The sequence below is a fragment of the Podarcis raffonei genome, chromosome 15 (genome assembly GCF_027172205.1).
Source record: "Podarcis raffonei isolate rPodRaf1 chromosome 15, rPodRaf1.pri, whole genome shotgun sequence".
Lineage (NCBI taxonomy): Eukaryota > Metazoa > Chordata > Lepidosauria > Squamata > Lacertidae > Podarcis > Podarcis raffonei.
In genome coordinates, this window is record NC_070616.1 from 2,411,281 (window position 1) to 2,428,084 (window position 16,804).

Sequence of the window (16,804 nt, forward strand, 5' to 3'; positions counted from 1 at the left end):
TCCGTTCCACCTTAAAAGGGTACAGGCATGACTGTTGTGTGTCACATGCCTGTTTACTTCCAGCACAGATCTGCTGGGAACTTCCGTTTGTATGTAGCTTTTGCATTGCTGTTTTGCTGGACACAAAGGGAAGCAGACATGTTTTTTTCTTTGTTCCTGCTGCTGAATAAACTGCTGTAAAATACTGCTTACACATGGCTCTGTCCGCCTCTTCTGCCGTGAGATGATTTACACCCTCTGTTGATAGAGCGTGCAGGGGTTTCTAAACGTAACTGAGGCTCGTGTCGCTGATTGATGCTGTTCCAAGGGAGACCGGTGATCGGCTGCCGGCCAGTGGCTGGAGCCAGCTGGGGGCCTGCCTGATGCCCCTGTCTCCCCGGCAGTATCCCAGCATCTTTTGCCCAACGTGGGACTTGAATCCATGACCCTGAGATTAGGAGTCTCATGCTCTGGCGACTGAGCTGTTGTGATCATCTCCCGACTTGTCTTACCTGTAGGCAACTTGCAGGTGACCGCAGTGCCTGGAGAAAGGCAGTCAAGCTCTGCATCCATGGCAGTGAGCAGAGGAGGAATGTCCTCTGGGAGGAGCACAGAGAGAAGAAACGGCATAGTACATCTGCAGCAGCACAACTGGACGCCTTCCTCTGCCCTGGCTGCAACAAAGCATGTCTCTTCTGTATCGGTCTCTACAGCCACAGCAGGTGCTGAAAGCTTCTGAGTTTGTCTTCACCCCCAAAGCACACTCTGCCATTGTCTCCAGAGACAGATGGATGTCAATGAGTATGTATATGCCGCCTTTACATCCAAGGAGCCCAAGGCAGAGTACTTTGGCTCTCCTTCCCACCTTCATCTTCACAACAACCCTGTGAGGTAGGTTAGGCTGACAGAAGCAGTGACTGGCCCCCAAGGTTGCCCCGCAAACCTCATGGCTGAGCGAGGATTCGAACCCTGGTCTTTCCCAGGTCCTAGTCCAACACTCTAACCATTATGCCACCCTGGCCCTCCTCTCTCACACACACTCATACACATGCTATTATTATTTTACTAAGCACTTTGGAGCAATGACAAACCTAGACAGCATCTTAAAAAGCAGAGACATCACCTTGCCAACAAAGGTCCGTATAGTAAAAACTCTGGTTTTCCCAGTCGTGATGTATGGAAGTGAGAGCTGGACCATAAAGAAGGCTGATCGCCGAAGAATGGATGCTTTTGAATTCTGGTGCTGGAGGAGACTCTTGAGAGTCCCATGGACTGCAAGAAGATCAAACCTATCCATTCTGAAGGAAATCAGCCCTGAGTGCTCGCTGGAAGGACAGATCCTGAAGCTGAGGCTCCAAGACTTTGGCCACCTCATGAGAAGAGAAGACTCCCTGGGAAAGACCCTGATGTTGGGAAAGATGGAGGGCACAAGGAGAAGGGGACGACAGAGGACGAGATGGTGGGACAGTGTTCTCGAAGCGACCAGCATGAGTTTGACCAAACTGCGGGAGGCAGCGGAAGACAGGAGTGCCTGGCGTGCTCTGGTCCAGGGGGTCACGAAGAGTCGGACACGACTAAACGACTCAACAACAACAAAGCACTTCGGCTGCTTGCTGCTCAGGCTGAGCCGCTTTTGGAGACACATCCGTGGCGCACGTCCAGCGGGGGCTCAGCAGATCCCCCAGGGAGCAAGCTGGCTCTAATGCATGTGGCAGAGTTAAAAAGAAAAGAGGGAAAAAATCTTGCTCCATCAGCACTGGGAGGAGATCCAGGAAAACACTTAGCCAGTGTCACTGAAGGCTTGTTTATGGCGCAGACCTCCCTCCCCTCCCTCAAGCCAGCTGGTTGCATCCAATCCATTTCATTTGATCCAGCGGAGGGAGGGGGGAACCGGGGAGAGGAAAGGTCTCCGTGCGCCCCTGCGGATGTGCGCACCGGTGCCGCTTCCCAACCGACCGCCGGCCGCTTGTTGCGAGCCTCGGGTCCATTTCTCGAATGAATGAAAAGCAACCGGCTGATTTGCTTCTATCAAAGCAAGCCTGACCTTCTTCCAGCGAGCGAGGGGGGCTTTTTCAGAAGTCCGAGGATGGAGGGCTGTGGAAGGCGGTGAGGAGAGAGGCTCCCTTGGAAGAACTCGGCAGAGGACCCCCGTCTTCTGGTTTCCAGGCTGGTGAACTCGGGAGGCGAGAGCGAGACCCCCAAACCGTGTGGGGTGTCGGTGTGGGTCTGTCCTGGGCTGCGGATCAAGAGGCAGACTGTCCCGTAAGCGTCTTTGCCGTGGAAGACAGCGATGGCAGGCGATGGAGAAGACCGGAGGTGGCCGGGTCAGGAGCTCAGGTGGAGATGTAGGGGTGCTGTCCAGCAGGGTGTCACAGCCGGGGGGGGACACACCAGCCAGCCCCCCAACCTCAGTTACTAGAAAAAAACCGAGGTTAACCGGGGGTCAGAATTTTGCTTTGGAGATGTCCGGATTTATTTTGCTGTCATGTGACAGGTGTTCTTGCATATGCTTTTTAATCGTTGGGACTTCATTGGGAATGACTTATTTATTTATTAATTGCCTCTATATCTCACAGGCTCCTCCAGTAAGTTCAAGGGGGTGTACATGGTTCTCCCTGCCTCAAGCCTAATTCCCACAACAACGACCCTGTGAGGTAGGTCAGTCTGAGAAAGGCAGCGACTGGTCCAAGGTCACCCCGAGTGGGGGAGTTGAACCCTGGTCTCCTGGCTCCTCGTAGCGCAGCACTCTAACCACTACGCCGCACTGCCTGTCAGGCACTGATCAGCCGATTGCTTGGTGGATTAACATGAGTTGTTGTCATCGGGCTGTTGTTATTAAAGGTAAAGGGACCCCTGACCATTAGGTCCAGTCGTGGCCGACTCTGGGGTTGCGGCGCTCATCTCACTTTAGTGGCCCGCCCACCCCTGGCCCACAGTTCAAATTTGGTCGGGAGGAGGGAGAGGCGTAGGGAAGGGGGGTGATTCTGAGCAGGCAAAAAGAAAGGGAGTTCAAGCACATTTTGTTCAGAATAGCTAAGAAGCTGAGTGTCTGGTCTTATTTGTTTGTTTCTTTGTTTATTGCCTTTATACTTCCACCTTTTTCTCCACTCAAGGTTCTCCTCCCCCTCGTCATTTAATCCCCACAGCAACCCTGCGAGGTAGGTTAGGTCAGTGTCTGGCCTTCTAGGTCACCCCGTGAGCTTCCTAGCCAAGCGGGAATTCGAACCCTGGTCTCCCTCGGGTCCTAGTCTGACACGCTAACCACTACTCCACACTGCCTCCCAGTTTATATCTCTTGAGTTTGTGCATTTTATGTGACAGTCAGAATGGATAGTAGGAACTGGGTTCTAATCAGAGTGCTTCCAAACTGTGTGTGTGTGTGTGTGTGTTAAGGTTGTAAACAATTGTTCAGATTTTGCAAATGGGACATTGGCAGCAGTTTTTGTTTGTTTATTCAGAGCTTTCTGATTACATGTTTTTTTGCAACAGTGATGGCGCCCAAAAATGTGCCTGCTTGAGATGCACCCTTTTGAAAGCACCCTTCAGCTACTTATTTGGAACAAAGAAATGGAGATCTTTAGAGAGGTTTAAAATAAAAGCAGATGAAGCTGAATGTTGGAAGAGTCAGGACAGGCAAAAGAAAGTCCTTCGCAAGGCGCAGAGTTAAACTGCGGAACTCATGGCCACATGAGGCAATGATAGTCTTATTATCCTCCATGAATTAGCCTAATCTTTTAAAGACATTCAAGTGAGTGGCTATCAGTAGCTTCTAGCCACAATGGCTATATTCTCCCTCCACTGTTGGTTGCTGCAAATCACAAGAGGGGCGAGAGTTGCTGTTGCAGTAAAGTCCTGCTTGTGGGCTTTCCACTGTGGCATCTGTTTGGCCCATGTGCGAACAGGGTGCTGGGGGGGGGGGCAGATGGGCTTCTTATGGAACCTCCAGACCCAGAGGCAGTCTATCTAGGTTTCCAGGTTCTTTGGAGCATTTGGCCACTGAGAGAACAGAATGCCGGCCCTTGGGCCTGATCTAGCAGCCAGGTTCTTCTTGCATCCGTGTGTATCTCACTGCCTCACACTCCACTTGACTGCAGTGGCGATCAGAGGTGGTGGAAGCAGGTAGCCAAAGGTGGCACCTGATTGGCCGCCGTGAAAGCCGGAAGCTGGATGAGATGGGCCCCCTTGGGCCTGATAGAGCAGCCGCCAAGCTCTCTTCGGAAAGCAGGGTTTCCCAAACTTGGGTCTCCAGCAGTTTTCGGACTACAGTTCCCATCATCCCTGACCGCTGGTCCTGTTAGCTAGGTATGATGGGAGTTGTGATCCAACAACAGCTGGAGACCCGAGTTTTGGAACCCCTGTAAGGCAGTGGTGGCCAAACTTGGCCCTCCAGCTCTTTTTAGGACTACAACTCCCATCGGCCCTAACAGGACCAGTGGTCAGGGATGCTGGGAGTTGTAGTCCCAAACCAGCTGGAGGGCCAAGTTTGACCACCACTGCTGTAAGGCAACCAGACACACATTTCTCTAGAAATATGAGGAAACGATTCAGACCCTTTTTCCACGTTTGGATTTTGGGGGGGGGGGGTCCCAGACACTCTTGCTCTCCAGCAAGCGCGTGCACCGCGCATTAGGGGTCCTGCGAGTCTTCTTGCACGCAGAAGGAGCGCGCGCACCAGGGCCTGGGACAGCAGCCTGGGACGGCCTTTGCAGCCCCGCCTGCTGGGCGGATCCCTCCGGGCGGAGATTGGGCTGGCCCAGGGCGCCGAGAGCGGAAGAAGCTCCCGAAGCGAGAGGAGGAGGAGGAGGAAACTTTGGGGAAAGTTTGAATTTATTTGTGCTCCGGGGGAGGCGGACGGGCGAAGACCTTCCGCGCAAAGGAGCGGGGGACGGGGCTCTCCATCCTCGCCAAGGGACCCTCCGCCCCGGGAGGCCCCGATCCGGCCCCGGCGCCCAGCCATGGGGGACCCGGAGGGAGAAGGGGAAGAAGCGGCGGCGGAGTTCGAGCGCCACTGGCGCCTCGAGTTCCCCGGCGAGGCGGCGCCGGCGCTGCGCCTGCACTCGGTGGCTTCCATGGAGGAGGAGCTGGGTCGGTGCCGGCGGACGCTGCAGCGGCTCCAGCGGGCCCTGGAGGAGGAGAAGTTCAAAGTGGTCTACTTGGAGGCGGCGCTGCAGCGGCGGGGAGGGGAAGGAGGCGGAGGAGAGCCGCCCGCCCCGTCCAGCCCCTGCGCGCCCGGGGCGCACAAGGAGACGCCGAAGGGTCTTTCCAGCCCCGGCGCGCCTAGGGCGCACGACTCGGCGCCGGGGGAGCCCCCGTTGGCCCGCCGCTTGCCTCCGCCGCCGCCCCCTCGCCTCTGGAAACGCCCCCCAATTCGGGAGCTCCCCGACGGCTGCGGCTCCCCCGAGCGCCACCTGCGCCTGGTCCAGGAAAGCGAGTCTCCCGGCTGCAGCTGCGACCCCGAAAGAGCGGGAGGAGGAGGAGGAGGAAACAGCGACTGGAGCTGCACCAGCTCCGACCACGAGGATGCTTCGTCCGTAGGTAGGTCTCCGGGCGAGGAGAAGGGGTCCTGGCACGCCCCACCCCACTCTCAGTCTCTCTCCCACTTTCCAGAGAGACTGTGGTAGACTGCGTCTGGCCAGGGAGGCTCCATTGAAATGACTTGGCTATGTCCCGTTTTATCATAACAGAGTCATTCCTGGGATATGACCGCAGCTTTGGGACTTAACTGCCTTGTGCTGAGCTACATCTTTGGGCTATCTGGCACTCGTGGAGGAAAAGGCTGTCTGGCTTCTGGCCAGAATGGCTCTGCTGGAGGCAGCCATGCTTCTGAATGCCAGTGGCTGGAAACCGCAGGAGGGGAGAGTGTTGCTCTTGTGCTCAAGTCCTGCTTGCCCATTGGGGGCGTCTGGCGCCAGGCGCATTTTGTACCAGGCTATCAAAGTGAGGATGCCCAGGCGGCGGGATGGTGTCTAACAATCTCCATCTGGAAGTTCCTGCCATTGGATCTGGGCTGTTTTCGCACACTAAGACCACATCCTGTAGAATTCTCATGCTTACATTATATCTGAATGAATTTCAGGAACCAAAGTGCTTTTTCTGTGCAGCCTGAGCAGGAGCAGTGAAGACGTTATAGTTAATTGTTGTAGTTTGTCTTCACTGACCCCACCCCAAGTGCCCTGCTCACAGCTGTGAAGAATATTCCTACGTTATGAATGGTCACCATTAAGAAAAAGAGGTAGCAATAAGCCAATATATATGTGGACTGTCCCTGGATCTAGTGACTTCTCTTCTTTAAGTTCTCTAAATCTAACTCAAGGTTGTCATATAAACTAACCAGATGTTTAACTAAGCATCAGTCACAGTCAGTCCTTCATCTGATATTCCGTTTTGGCGACTGTAACTTTGGTTTAAGGAGCCATTTGCCCCTAGCTTATATATCTGAGTTTCTAACACTGCTACCTTAACTTGCTGGAGAATCAACATCCCTTGATAAATAAATAACAACAACAAATTAAGTGCCTCTGCAGGAAATTAATAATACATCCTTCGACAAAGGCTAATGGATGCCCTCTTTAAACTTCTTTATGGTTACATTTTATGGTTTTATGCCTTTATAGTTGCAAACCACTTTGATGTATTTTTTTATGACAAAGCAGCAGGCAAACAGTTTTTATAAATAAATTATTATTGTTGTTGTTGTTAATAATAACAACAACAGTTTTTTGGGCACAAACCTCCCCACAACCCAGCATCGCAGATCCCCGGCTCAGCCTCAATAATCAGACCTGGAAGCGAGCCCATTGCTTAAAGCAAGACTTGGGTTTGTTTTCGTTCTGCCAGCCGCAAAGCCTCTCCAGGGAAGACCGAGGCAGCACCTCAGAGAGAGCAGAATTGATGCCGCTGTCAAAAGAGCTTAATAGGTCCAGGACTTTCAGGAAGAGCATGTTATTGCCGGGTTTTAATTTGGCCCCTGGAGGCAAATCCTCTCTCAGCTACGCACACATCGCTTTGAGGGGGTTACGGGATTCATCCCTGCTGGAAACGTCCTGGGGTGTCCAAGCCAGTTTTCAGCGCTAACACTCAATATAGAGTTGTCTTGACAGTAATGGGAACCCAAGGTGCCCCTGAGCATGTACAGAGGGCCCTGTACTAATGTCTGAGTGGCCACACCTTCCCCAAAACATCTGCGGTTACAGGGAGGGTTGGGATTAGAGGGAAATTAAACATTAAGACGAGATTCAGTCTCTTGGTGCAGAAGTAATGAATGTCATGGCACAAGACAAGGGGTGCCGGACTCCAAATCCCATCAGGCCACAGCTCAGTGGCAGGACAGCTGCTTGGCATGCAGAAGGTCCCAGGTGCAACCCCCCAAACCCCAAGGCTGCCTACACACCATACATTTAAAGCGTATTTTCCTCCTCCTTTGAAGAATCTTGGGAACTGCAGTTTAAAGGTGACAGGAACTGTAGTTCTCTGTAGGGGTGAACTACAGTTCCCGGAATTCTTTGGGGGGGGGGAATGTGTGCTTGAAATGTAAGCAGCTCAGACGGCAAGAGGTGGGAAGGGCCTCGGCAGGGGATCTTGAAGACTCGCTGCCGTTCAGAGCAGGCAACACTGGCCTGGGTGGGCAGAGAATCTGACCTGATGGTAAGGGGAGAGGGGAAGAACTGCAGCTCAGCAGAAGACCTTTGCAAGAAGAAGGTCCCATTAACAAGGACCAGGTGGGAGGCGATTCAATTTTTATGCAACTTGGGAGTCATCTGATGAAGCTGAGAGGTCGGAGATTCTGCAAAGTCAAGAGGAAGGACTTTGTCACACAGCACAGCTACGCTGTTGGCTCCCACCAGAGAGAGCGACAGGTTGCCCAAATCAGCAGCTTTGAAAGCGGGTTAAGGAAAGTCATGGAGGTTAAGGCTGTTGCTGGCCACAAGGCCCAATGGCTCTGTTCTCCATTCTCTGCTGGAGGCAGTCAATGCCTCTGAATGCCAGTTCTGGGAAACTGCAAGTGAGGAGAGTTCCTGCTGCCTTCACGTTCTGCTTGTGGGATTCTCATTGGAGGCCCACCGTTAGAAATTCAGGTCTATAAGCTAGGCACCAAGATCCCCAGATGGTAGAGCTGCCAGGCGCCATTCTGGCACCCAGGCGTCTTCACTCGGTTGCCAGCGGCCGATTGCCAGGTGCAAAATACGCCTGGTTCATTTTGAACGTTGGCAGTGGCAGGGAGGTGGAATTGCACCAGGCCGAATCCTTATTTCGCCCACCTGCGTGGGCCACTTTGGATGGGTGGTGAGTCGCTGCCGGACAGAGTAGGCAGTCTTGAGCCAAATGGGTCAGGAATGCATTTTCAGCTGGGTTCCTCCCGTGGGGTTGTTGCTTGTTTGTGTGTGTTTGTGTGTGTGTGTGTGCACCTGTGCACACCTGGGACTGTCTAGAGCAGCCGGATCATAGAATCGTAGGATCATCAAGTTTGGCCCCCACTTTCCAAGGCAGTCCATCCCACTGTCAGAAGCGTTTTTCCTTGGGGCCTCACTAGTTTCAGCTTCAACTTTGAAACCACAGGGACTAGCAGCTTAGCTCAATTTTTTTTTTTGAAATCGTTTTTATTTGATCTTACAAATATAAATTTATAACAATACCAAATACATATCCGTATACAGAGATTTCTCTGAATTGCCAGACATCTGCTCCATGGGTCCTATGATCAACATTTAAAACTGCATATAATCTATATTTTGTATCCATCCATATTATCCATAGCATTTGTTACGTTACAAGTAAAATTAGAATCCTGCTAATGTTTCCATCTGCTTACAGCGGTCTGCTAAATAGATTATAAAATTTCCCCCATTCTTTCAAAAAGTTTTTCTCCTCTTGTTTTCTGAGTTTTCCAGTCAGCTTTGCCATTTTTGGCATAGTCCATCAGCTTAGTTTGCCATTTCTCTCTGGTTGTTGTCGTCGTTTAGTTGTGTCTGACACTTCGTGACCCCCTGGACCAGAGCACGCCAGGCACTCCTGTCTTCCACTGCCTCCCGCAGTTTGGTCAAACTCATGCTGGTAGCTTCGAGAACACTGTCCCACCATCTCGTCCTCTGTCGTCTCCTCCTTGTGCCCTCCATCTTTCCCAACATCAGGGTCTTTTCCAGGGAGTCTTCTCTTCTCATGAGGTGGCCAAAGTATTGGAGCCTCAGCTTCAGGATCTGTCCTTCCAGTGAGCACTCAGGGCTGATTTCCTTCAGAATGGAGAGGTTTGATCTTCTTGCAGTCCATGGGACTCTCAAGAGTCTCCTCCAGCACCAGAATCCAAGGCATCAATTCTTCGGCGATCAGCCTTCTTTATGGTCCAGCTCTCACTTCCATACATCACTACTGGGAAAACCATGGCTTTAACTATACGGACCTTTGTGATGTCTCTGCTTTTTAAGATGCTGTCTAGGTTAGGGACTCTATTCTTTCCATCTCTGGGCTAGTAGCATCCGTGTGGCTGTTGTCGGATACATAAATGTAGCTCAGCTTTTTTTAAGGAAAGCTGAGATTCTCTCGTGCAGCTGGGCCAATTCCCTCCCCACTTGTTTTTTTGTGTGTGTGTGTGTGAGAGAGAGAGAGAGAGGGGAGCGTGTTGCCCAACCCACCTAGTTCCTTTCCTAACCAGGAAGTTGCAGCTTTCATATTTTGTATTATCCTGGAGGAACTTGGGTGCATTTGAGCTGAATCTGGCCTTCGTGGGGAGAACTGCCTGTGACAGCTCTTTCTGAGACAAGATGCTTGTCCAAAGGTCACGGTCCGCGTTGCCAAATTGATGGTGGTACAGCTGTGTCTTTTGCGAGGGAGATTTCCTCCAAGGCTGTTGACCTGTGTCCTATATAGTGATGCTGCCACGTGACACCCTCTTTTTTCTTCCTTTCTTTAATTAGCTAAAAGCCCTCTTGGCAGGTTTGCGTCCTGCGGCACTTCAGAGCCAAGCTCTGCTTAGGTTTCCACTGTGTTTGGCATCCTTTTAGACCAGCCGTCACTAACCTGGCTTCCTCCAGATGCTTTAGACTACAGCTCCCAGCAGTGGCACCAATGGAGAGCCAGTGTGGTTAGAGCGCCGGACTAGAACCTGGGAGACCTGGGTTCAAATCTCCCCCTCTTGGCTATGAAGCTGACTGGGGGTGACCTTGGGCCAGTCGCTGTCTTCTCTCAGCCTTACCTACCTCGCAAGGTTGTGAGGATTAATGGGAGAGAAGGGAGGAAAGCACGTACGTCACCTTGAGCTCCTTTGGAGGAAAAGGTGGGATATAATGGCGATAAATAAAATATTATATGACAGCAATGCCTGGAGGGTCCCCCAGCCCTGATCAAGATGGTTGCATTTGCTGACCAATTCTGAAACTTCATTAGCTGTTTTCAGGTTTCTTTATTTTTAACTTTGTAGTTTTATCAGCTGGTTCTTTACAGCTCTACTGATCTTTAGGTAAAGCTTTGAGAGCCAAAGAGAGTGTTTCTTTCAGCATTTTGCCATTACAGAGCAGAAATGGGCAAACTCTTTCAATTTCTTGGTGCAGAAGTCAATCTTGCAGGTGCCTCCAAGAGTTTAAGAGATTTACCTGCAGCTATAGGACTGCAGCGTCCGCCTCCTGAGAAACTTGGTTTTAATTTTGTTTTTGGAAGAAAGTCAAGGTTCTAGTCCCTAGCGTGGGGGGGGGGGGGAGAAAGGTAATTGAATGCATGTTCTGGGGAATGCCCAGTGGAACCTTAAAAGGCTGGGACTCTTGAAAAGCAATATTCAACAAATTTGACAGTTGGGTGCTTCATATAATGTGTTACTTCCAGTGTGGCTGCTTGATGACAGCATTATATTTTATGTATATAGGAAGATATAATGTATTTATAAAATTAGGCTGCAAAAATATAATGCAGTCTGCAGTTTGGCTCTTTTATACAGATAATATTCAGTGTGTGTGTGTGTGTGTGTGTGTATAATTTTGCATATAATTGCTCAGGCTTAAAAAATAAAAAAACCTGACATTGCACAAGCAGATATCAGCAGGTCCTTGATGCAAGAGGAGAGCCAATGGAGAGTGAATGGTCCAATGGAGAGCGAAGCTTGATTGGGTCAGAACCCCAAAGTCCTGTGTGTAGATCTGCATCAAACGGGATTCCTCCTCCATGTGCAGCTGCGTAACGTTTAAAGGCCTTAACCACTTGAGACCAGATTACCTGAGAGGCCACCGTGTCCCTGCTTACCTGCCCAAACTTTAAGATGGAGTGAGGAGGTCTTGGCCCATGTATACCAACTGAATGAAGTGGAGCAGAGGGTTACTGCAGACAGGGCCTTGTTGGTGGTGCCTCTTCTGGCAATGGAAAACCTCCCCAGGGAAACCCGCTTGGCTCCTTCTATTTCTTGCAGGTTCTTGAGATCTGGTGGTGTTTTGTTGTTGTTGTTTTTTTAAAAAACCACTGATTGTGTGAACATTTTTTAAAAAAAGTCTGCAATTGTTTTTAATAACACTGTTGTGATTTACCCGCTGTTAACCTTGTGGATTATCGTTTTCCCTCTGAGCGCAGATGCGTCGCTCTCTTGCAAGAAAGGGCTGTGTCGCACCTTTAAAAGACTAACCTCTCTTATTACGACATAAGCTTATGCAGACTGCATCTGGCGAATGGGTCTGTATCCTCCAGGGAACTCTACTTCTGAGCGGCCAATATCAATACCATAAAGAATAATATTAATCTATGTATAATGCAGGGGTGAGCAATGTTTTCCCCTAGGCTCCCCTGTCTATTAAGACCTTGCCTAAGGACTGGCCCTCTGAAGGTTCCCCAAGTGGGGAATGTGGCCCCTGGGCTGCAAACAGTTTCCCCATCCCATACATATATATAATGTAGAGAGATAATTGATCAACCCACATGCTTGAGTTGATTGTTCAGTAGATTAATCAACACACACTCGAGTTGATTAATCTGCAAGGCTCTGAGAGTCAAGAGTGCTGGCTTGGCTGGGGGGAAATTTGCAAAACATCCTTTCAGCTGGCCAAGGATTTTAGCTGGGGCTTTAGTCGCTCTGCAGACGTTGTGCGTTCGTGAGAGAGAAAGAGGGCTGTAGGTGGATCAGATGGCAATTTGTTATCTCCCCGGCTGCAGAAGGTCGGCAAGGAAACGGGTGATCTGATCGTGCTGGCGATCTTTTGCCTTGCCAGTAAAACCACAGTTGACAATTTCCTGAGCTGGTACTGCTCTCTATCCCCCCCCAAGGTTTTCTTTAATTGGCTTGTGATTTCTTTATTTTTAGTGCGCAAACCCAAAATTGAGGAGAGGCCTGCTAGACCACAGATGGGGGCGGGAAGTGTCCGAGATCTGATGTCTTTGTCCTCTGCTTGCAGACTTTGCAGAGGCATCTGCCTGTCCTCTGTTGGAAACAGGATACTGGGCCGGGTGGGTTTTTAGCCCCATGCAGGGAAAGGCGAGGGGCAGGTTCTGCGCCGGTACTTCCGTTTCACCACTTGGGGGCGCATGGAGAGGCTTTGTTACCTGGAAGGGATGCAAGATCAGCTGAAAGATGCTCAAGATCCTGACCTTGCCAGAGATCTGCTTGCCCCCTTGACCACCCAGCCTGCTGGCTACCTTTGCAGTGCTCAGTGGCTTTCTCCCAGTTGAAAAGAGCATCCTTGGAATGTGTCCTGGTTGCTTTTTCTTCAAAACCAGAGGGACATTGTTAACGGAGAAATCTGAGGGCTCCCTTCAACAAAAAACAAGGACACCAGCCAGGAATACCAGAGCAGCCAGTCGGCTTGGTCTTTGTTGAAGACTGGCGCGACAGGACTCCCACCTGCCACAAGGTGGAACAAGATGGAAGCCCCAAACGAAAGAGCCCCCAAACTTTTATTAGCTGCTAATCCCCATGTTACACCCCCCCAAATGACATCACTAATACATCACAGTTACATCATGAAAGGGGAGGTCTGGTGGCAGTTATCTGAGCATCCTGGACTCTGCCCCATGGTTCTCCTTGCCCTCCACCAAACACCCATCAAGTGTAACAAAAGAGATATTTACATTTCCCTGTTTCCCAGCCAAGTGAATCAGACTCTCTTGTCTTTATCTGGGTTGTTTCTGGAATGGCTACCTGTCTGGCACTCAGGAATCAGGATGCCAGGGATTATCACTCAGGCAGAGGGGCTGCTGAGTAGCTGAGCTCACAGGTCTAGATGAATTTCTGAAGTTTTCCCTGTGAGTCAGTACACAGGTGCATCTATCAGTGAATTCTTACATTAGGTATCACTGCAGCAAAGGCCCTTTGAATAGATAGGAAGAAACTGTGATGAAGTGTTTTGTGGGGACAAGTCACAAAAGTGATTGTGCTGATTTTGGTAGTGGGCTGCATGTGCATGATATCTGCTGGAGGGGCAACCCCCCCCAACCTATACATAAATTCCTGCAACAACATAAAGCCTTGATAGCTTAATGCAGGCGAGCTAAACTGCAGCCCCTTTTTGATGCAGTTGGACTACAGCTCCCATCATCCCTGAGCACTGGCCACACCAGCAGGGGCTGATGGGAACTGGAGCCCAACAAACCCAGGAACACTAGAACCGGCGGGTAACCTTTCAAGCTGATTCAGGGCAGATTAAAGAAAAGTCCTTTTTTCCACACAGCACCTAGTTAACCTGTGGAACTCCCTGCCACAGGGGACAGCAATGGCCACCAACTTGGGTGCCTTTAAAAGAGGATTTGACAAATCCATGGAGGAGGAGAGGGCTATCGATGGATACTAGCCAGGATGGCTCTATTCTTTCTCCACGGTTGGGGGCAGCCGTGCTTCTGAATAGCTGTTGATGGAAACCTCGGGAGGGGGCGAGGGCTCTTGTGGTCCAGTCCTGCGTGCAGGTTTCGCACAGGCATCTGGTTGGCCATTGTGAGAAGAGGATACTGGACTAGATGGGCCATTGGCCTGATCCTGCAGCACTTCTAAACAGCTGGGGGGGGCACAGGTTTCACCAGCAGCCCATTTTGTTGTGGGTTCAAGACTGGGCCAAAGCGACTTGAAATGCAACTTTGCTACCATTGGAATTAAATCATTAAAATTAAGCGACCTAAGGGCTAGAATTCTGAGCGAGGGAGAGGGACGCTTTCCAGCTTGAGAGTCTCATTGTTTTGTGGGGTGGGGCGTGCCAGTAGTGGGCGGGGCCAGTGGCAAAAGTGGGTGGGGCATTGCATGTAAATACAGTACCTCAAGGACCGCCTCTCTCCATATGAACCTACCCAGACCCTGAGATCATCACCTGAGGCCCTTCTTTGTGTGCCCCTTCCACTAGAAGTCCAGAGGGTGGCAACACGAGAACGGGGCCTTTTCTGCAGTGGCTCCTCATTTGTGGAATGCGTCTCCCCAGGAAGGTTCGCCTGGTGCCTTCATTATACACCTTCAGGTGCCAGGCGACTGGTTCCTCTTCTGCCAGGCCTTTGGCTGATTGACATCCTATACCCTTTTATATGTGTCTTGGAATGGGGGATTATCGGTTTGTTTAGTTTATTATTTTTATTATGCATTTTGTGCTTTTAATTCTGTATTTTTACTTTGTATACCACCCTGAGATCTACGGATGAAGGGCAAAGTATACAAATTTAATAAGTAATATTTTCCACCTTGGCTTCTGCGCACAGACCCTCACGCCCCTTTCTCTCTGCCTTACATCCAAGCGAGGAAGAGGCAGGATCAGAGTTCGAGAACATGCAAAAACACTCCAGGAGGGTGCAGTCCCCCTCCCCCCGGCTGTTACAGTCGTACCTTGGAAGTCGAATGGAATCCGTTCCAGAAGTCCGTTCGACTTCTAAAATGTTTGGAAACCAAAGCGCGGCTTCTGATTGGCTGCAGGAAGCTCCTGCAGCCAATTGTGTCTGGAGGCGGATGGAGGATGGATGGCGGCTAACAGATTGAGGTTGAATCCTGACAAGACAGAAGTACTGTTTTTGGGGGACAGGAGGCAGGCAGGTGTGGAGGATTCCCTGGTCCTGAATGGGTTAACTGTGCCCCTGAAGGACCAGGTGCGCAGCCTGGGAGTCATTCTGGACTCACAGCTGTCCATGGAGACGCAGGTCAATTCTGTGTCCAGGGCAGCTGTCTACCAGCTCCATCTGGTACGTAAGCTGAGACCCTACCTGCCCGCGGACTGTCTCGCCAGAGTGGTGCATGCTCTAGTTATCTCTCGCTTGGACTACTGCAATGCGCTCTACGTGGGGCTACCTTTGAAGGTGACCCAGAAACTACAACTACCGGTAATCCAGAATGCGGCAGCTAGACAGGTGATTGGGAACGGCCACCGAGACCATATAACACCGGTCTTGAAAGACCTCTACTGGCTCCCAGTATGTTTCCGAGCACAATTCAAAGTGTTGGTGCTGATCTTGAAAGCCCTAAACGGCCTCGGTCCAGTATACCTGAAGGAGCATCTCCACCCCCATCATTCTACCCGGACACTGAGATCCAGCGCCGAGGGCCTTCTGGCGGTTTTCTCACTGCAAGATGTTGAGGTTACAGGGAACCAGGCAGAGGGCCTTCTTGGTAGTGGCGCCCACCCTGTGGAACATGCTCCCATCAGATGTCAAGGAAATAAGCAACTATCTGACATTTAGAAGACATCTGAAGGCAGCCCTGTTTAGGGAAGCTTTTAATGTTTAATAGGTTATTGTATTTTAATACTCGGTTGGAAACACAGCCAGATGGGCGGGGTATAAATAAATAAATTATTATTATTATTAGCCCCATCGGACGTTCGGGTTCCAAAAATAGTTTGCAAACCGGAACAGTCACTTCCAGGCTTGTGGCGTTTGGGAGCCAAAACGTACGAGAATTAAGCTGTTTGAAAACCAAGTTACGGCTGTGTTTATTGTTACTGAATCAGGGCTGGTGAGGGGTGTGTCCAGGGACCAGCTCAAGAGAGCAGGATCCGCATTCAGCCCCTGGTCCTAAGCTTCTCCCCTGACCTGATTCAAAGGCTACGCAGTTCTTGCAGTGCGGGATGGCGCTTGCTTGCCCAGGAATGCCGCCTCGAAGGCCTCCCGCTTGCTCTCCACCCCTCCTTGGTGGAGCTGTGCCAATGCTGCCCTGGGGAGAGGCTGTCCACGCCTCTCCTGCCAAAGCAAACAGCCCTTGTTTATTGGGTGCGCTTGGGCTGTTGACTCAGGCAAGGAGGAGGATGTCCTCTGGCAGGGAAGCCAAGCTGGGCTGCTTGCCTCTAGGGCAACACGGCAACTGCTACGCCCTGCGGGAGTGACATGCCTACCTGTGTGTGTGTTTTTCTCAAGCTTGAGCCAGGAGTGGCAGGGAGGCAGAGCCCTTGGGGAAGGGCTGTAGCGTAGCGGTACAGCCCTCGCTTTTCATGCAGAAGGACCCAGCAGCATCTCCAGGTCCAGTCAGTGTAGGCAAAATAATAATAATAATAATAATAATAATAATAATAATAATAATAATAATATTATTTTATTTATACCCTGCCCATCTCCAACACTTTGAATTGTGCCCGGAAACATGCTCGGAAGCGATACTGAACTAGATGAACCCTTGCTATTTCAACCCTGAATTCAGAACCTTGAGGACTGGAAACTTGGTTTGTTTTTAGGGGAAGGGCAGTGGCTCAGTGGTAGAGCACCTAGGTTCAATCTCCAGCATCTCTAGGTACGACTGGGAAGGACACCCTGCCTGAAATCCTGGAAAGCTGCTGCTGCCAGTCAGTGTGGACAGTATTGAACTAGATGCACCAGTGGTCTGACTTCCTATGTCGTGTGCCAGTTGCTTTCTGTATTGGCCCCAAAGGATAGCAGATAAAAGATTTCCATCAGGGATGCTGCTGCA

At 50.8% G+C, this 16,804-nt stretch overlaps 1 protein-coding gene across 2 annotated transcripts in view; it reads left to right on the forward strand.

The window, feature by feature from the left end:
- The first annotated feature begins 2,300 nt into the window (after window positions 1–2,300).
- Window positions 2,301–16,804, forward strand: part of ABR (ABR activator of RhoGEF and GTPase) — a 119,059-nt gene continuing 104,555 nt past the window's right edge. The window contains exon 1 of one of the 2 annotated variants that reach the window (XM_053367620.1): window positions 2,301–2,316. Coding sequence is in view for 1 of the 2 variants with exons in the window: in XM_053367618.1 (XP_053223593.1) it covers window positions 4,935–5,514 (580 nt within the window). In the remaining variant the exon portion in view is untranslated. Of the gene's footprint in view, window positions 2,317–4,754; window positions 5,515–16,804 lie in introns of those variants that run through there. The other variant, XM_053367618.1, reaches the window with a different exon arrangement.